The 4941-nt window shown below is 45.9% G+C and overlaps 1 protein-coding gene across 1 annotated transcript; it reads left to right on the top strand.

The window, feature by feature from the left end:
* The first annotated feature begins 521 nt into the window (after positions 1 to 521).
* LOC122520339 lies at positions 522 to 2995 on the top strand. Its single transcript, XM_043640436.1, has 2 exons — positions 522 to 866; positions 998 to 2995. Exons 1-2 carry the CDS (start codon positions 522 to 524, stop codon positions 2993 to 2995), a joined length of 2343 nt encoding a protein of 780 aa, XP_043496371.1.
* The last annotated feature ends 1946 nt before the right edge of the window (positions 2996 to 4941 follow it).

The following is a 4941-nucleotide window of genomic DNA, read 5'->3' as shown; positions in this document are numbered from 1 at the left end:
TAAGGAATCTCGATATCACTCGTAAGGGCATTTTTCGATTCACTACTATCCACTGGAGTACCGATTAAGGCATCGGTCGCATCAACATTTTGGTCCTTCGAGCCGGATCGAGGGAGCTTCCTCCCCACTCTTCGTCCGGCGTCTATTGTGCATACAGTCTTCTTCAACGGAGGAGAAAGAGGCAACGGAAGACTTCCGATCGAGCAACAAAGGAGGTATTGCATCATCGCTACAAGCCGAGAAGCTTCTATTGTTCCGGTGCGTGAGTACGCTGCACGGGACGCCTTATTCAGAGGATTCACGTGAGTTTTGTAATTTCTGTTGCTTGATCATTCTTCGAAGTTGTATTTTTCCCCCTCTTTTCTCTTCTTAATTTTGCCTTTTGTCGTGAAAATGCCTCGTTCGAGTAGTGCACGTGTGATGTTGAGCGCGTTATACGTAGATTCGAGTATGTAAAGAAAGAATTCGCGCAATTTCAAAAGGCGGTGAGCGAGATAGATCATACCAACCCGCGCGATATAATGAAATTAAAGCTTAGAATTTCCAAAGTTGATAAGAATGTGGCAATATTAGAGGACTTGATAGAAAAGACTTCCGGTGAAACGATGGGAACGCTGGTTGACGAAATTCGCAATCATGTCGAGTCAGTCATCGACGCCAGGGCGGAGGCGGAATTGATCATTAATAGAGCTGAATCGGTAGCCACTTTAGACACAAATGCGCCTACTACGAATCTATTGTCTCCAGTTAGCACTACGGTTAGCAATCCGTCCGTAGATAGCATTTACAGAGTACCGGCGGTACAATTACCTCGTTTTGACGGGAAGCATGAGGAATGGCCTAGTTTCGCGGACTCGTTTCAATCGGTGATAGGAGATAATCCCGCGCTTCGCGATATACAAAAATTTGCATATTTGAAATCATGTTTATCGGGACCGGCCGCGGAGAAATAAGAGTTTTGGAAATTACCGCGGATAATTATCCGATTGCGTGGAAGACCTTAGTCGAGTGCTATGACAATCCGTTAATATTAATAAATAAGCACGTACGAGCTATTTTAGAGGGTCCCCCTATTGACAGTGAATTTCCCTCGTCTTTAATTGCCGCGTCCGATGCGCTAAGCGCAAATTATAGGGCTTTAGTAGCGACTAAAAAAGTGTTTGTCGATCAATTTGCTATTGCCGCACATCTTTCGCGAGTGGATCCAGCAACACGGCTTCAATGGGAACAACGGTATTCCCGAGATGCTTTACCGACGGTAGACGAATTTGTGATATTTTTGCGCGATCGGGGAAATGCGCTAGTAAACTCCCAGCCGGCAGAACATTCTAAAAGAATTAACAATAGCAGAAGGAACGCACCGTTAGGACCCGAGAGAAATTTTCGCTCAAGGAATTTGATGCGTAACGAGCCGCGGTTTAATTCTCCGCGAAATTGGCCGCGAATTTCCGACCGAGGACAAGTTCAAGCGTATTCCACAAGCGCGACTGTCTCGTGTGGCGTATGTCGCGAGAGGCATAACACATCGGAGTGTGAGCGGCTACTGAGAGCCGAGCCCGAGGAGCGCAGAAGAATCGTGGTTAACGCCAATTTGTGTTGTAATTGTTTACAAGCTGGTCACCGCGTATACACATGTATTAAGAATGACTGCTGCAGTAAGTGCAACGGCAGGCATCATGAGTTGTTACATGTGAGAGAGGCCGTTGCAGAAGGTGCAGCGGCGGGCATCACGAATTGTTGCGTTCGAACGGCGTCGGCGGTGCAGAATGCACATGTAGAGCTCCATCACTCGCAGGCACCCGCGCTGTTACTAACTGCAGTGGTGCATTTGCTGGATCGCGACGGCAGGCCGCACGAGTGTCGTGTGCTCCTGGATTCGGGTTCCGAAGCACATTTCTTAACGATCCGGTTCGCGAATCTTCTGCGAATAGCCAAACGGGACGTGAATGTACCCATTTCTGGCGTAAACCAAACGGAAACTAGAGTCAAACAGGCAATATTAGCAACGTTGAAATCGCGAACAGAAAATTACGCGTTAGAATTACAATTCTTATTATTACCCACTGTAACGAATAGGTTGCCTTCGCAACGAATTCCGCAAGAAGAATTGACTATACCGGCAGGGATCCAATTGGCAGATCCCAAGTTTTATGAGCCCGCGAATATCGACGCGATTCTCGGTGTCGAGATTTTTGCTTCACTATGGCGCGCAGGTCAGAGCATTAGGTTGAATGAAAATTTAATGGCACAAGGAACTGTACTAGGATGGTTCGTTATGAGCACAGGAAATACGCGCACTCCGCAGAGCGTTAATTGCCACACGGCCACGGTAGATTTGAACTCACAATTGGAAAAATTCTGGAAAATTGAGGAAGTAGCTGAGAGTAGTATTAGGTCGCACGAGGAAAATTTGTGCGAAGCACATTACAGAAGCAACACGCGACGGGATGATACTGGCAGATATATAGTGAGATTGCCCTTTAAGGAAGAAAATCAGTTAGGAGATTCGTATACGAGCGCGTTACGAAGATTTCACGCATTAGAGCGATCATTATCGCGCAAACCGAAAATTAGAGATGAATATATTAAATTCTTATCCGAATATGAAGAACTAGGGCATATGACAAGGATAGAAGGGGGACCCCACGAAGATAGATTCTATTTACCGCATCATGCTGTATTAAAGCATACTAGTATTACGACCAAATTGCGAGTAGTGTTCGACGCGTCGGCAAAAACCAGCAACGGGAAATCTTTGAATAACGTATTAATGGTTGGCCCAACCATACAGGAGGATCTATTTGCACTTTTAGTAAGATTTAGATCACATGCTATTGCTAGTACCGCGGACATCGCGAAGATGTATCGGCAGATAATAATTGATCCGCGCGATCGCAAATATCAAACTATACTGTGGCGTCGACAGGAAAGTGATCCCGTGAAAACATATAGATTAAATACAGTAACCTATGGAACTGCCTCCGCGTCGTTTTAGCAACTCGTACGTTACATCAACTCGCGAGCGACGAATTTAACAGATTCCCGAGAGCTGCCATCGCGCTTAAAGAAGATTTCTATGTAGACGACTTGTTAACCGGAGCACGTACGGTTAGGGAAGCGAAGCAAGTCCGCGACGAGTTAATAAGTATAACCGCAGGGGCAGGCATGCATTTCAATTTAGGAATATTAAGAGTTGGAGGTAGATTGGCAAGGAGCAACTTGCCATACGAGCAAAGGCATCCCGCATTATTGCCGAAAGACCATACAATTACAAACGCGATAATACGCGAAAAGCACCATCAAATAGGGCACGGTGGTACGCAAGCCACTTTGAAACGCACTTCGCGAATCGTTTTGGCCAATAAATGGGCGAAGTAGCGTTAAGCGCGTAATATAAATGCATTACTTGTCGACGTTTAAAACCCGCTACGCCGCAATATCCTATGAGTGATCTACTGCCAGTCGTCTTCTACCGAATCGTCCGTTTATCCACACCGGCGTAGATTTCTGCGGTCCGTTATTCATCAAGGAAAGGCAACACCGGAACCGTGGTCGCGCGAAAATATATGTGGCGGTATTCGTCTGTTTTAGCACCAAGGCCGTTCATTTAGAACTCGTGAAAGATCTAACGACTGAAGCATTTTTAGCAGCTTTGCGTAGATTTATGGCACGCCGTGGAAAATGTTCGGACATATATTCCGACAACGCGACTAATTTCGTAGGTGCGGCGAACGAACTAGAAGCGCGCGTCTCGCGAAGTTTGGTAAATGAAGGAATCAAGTGGCATTTCATCCCACCCCGTTCCCCCCATTTTGGAGGTCTATGGGAGGCGGCCGTAAAATCATTAAATATCATCTAGTTCGAATTATAGGCGAGACATTGCTATCTTACGAGGCATTATTAACATACGTCCTCGAGATAGAGGCGATTCTTAACTCGCGTCCTATCACGCCTCTGTCTAATGACCCGAATGATTTGCGCGCTCTTACACCTGGGCATTTTCTAATTGGAAATTCGTTTACGAGTTTGCCAGAGGACGAATACAGGGATATACCATCCGGGCGCCTGTCCCAATGGCAGCACGTACAGCAGATGAGACAGCATTTTTGGAACCGATGGAATAAGGAATATTTGAACGAGCAGACGGTCCGTAAAAAATGGCACAGAGGCACAGCAGACAAAATAAGTCCGGGTACACTAGTCATCTTGCGAGAAGATAATTCCCCTCCACTCAAATGGTCATTAGGACGTATCGCGGAAGTACATAAAGGAGCCGACGGTATAGCACGCGTGGCGAGCGTAAAAACTGCCAACGGTCTTGTAAAGCGCGGTATTAAACGTCTTTCTCCTTTACCAAGCGATTTATAAAAAAAAAAAAAAAAAATTTTTTTTCTTTCAGTCGCGTTAATTACTGAATATGTATTGTAATATGCGGTTAACAGTATGTATATATAGTTTATAATTTGTATTTAAGTGTGCGCATTTTGGTTTTTAAATTTTGAACGGTGCCCGTTCAAGGGGGGGAGTATGTTGCGTATCCCACGCAACGAGTGAGTAGGGCGAAGCACCTAGGCGCGTACGGCCCTGCCAAAGCGTTAGACGCGTGCGATAAAGCAATATCGTTGTTTCTAGTGGTAACCACGGCAGCGCTAAGATGCCTGCAAGGGCTCTTTCTTTATTCTAGCTCGCGTTCTCCCACTACATTTATCACGCCAATCATATGTATCGACAGCCGCGTTATGATCGGACTTTTCGGTGATTGGTGCAGCATTGCATCGCCTTTTGGTATAAAAGCCAGCGCGTTTTTGCGCCGGTTGTCACTCTGGATTCATCGCTCGAGATTCATCTAGCTGGGACTTGCGAGAACTACTTCAAGGAGAATTCTTTGTATTGCGTAATACCATATCATCTAAGTTCGGCCAGCGACAAGGGACAAAGGCG

Source organism: Polistes fuscatus, unplaced genomic scaffold (genome assembly GCF_010416935.1).
Source record: "Polistes fuscatus isolate 324 unplaced genomic scaffold, CU_Pfus_HIC Scaffold30, whole genome shotgun sequence".
In the NCBI taxonomy this organism is placed as follows: Eukaryota; Metazoa; Arthropoda; class Insecta; order Hymenoptera; family Vespidae; genus Polistes; species Polistes fuscatus.
Note: the sequence above shows the minus strand (reverse complement) of the source record. Positions and strands in the feature narration are given on the sequence as shown.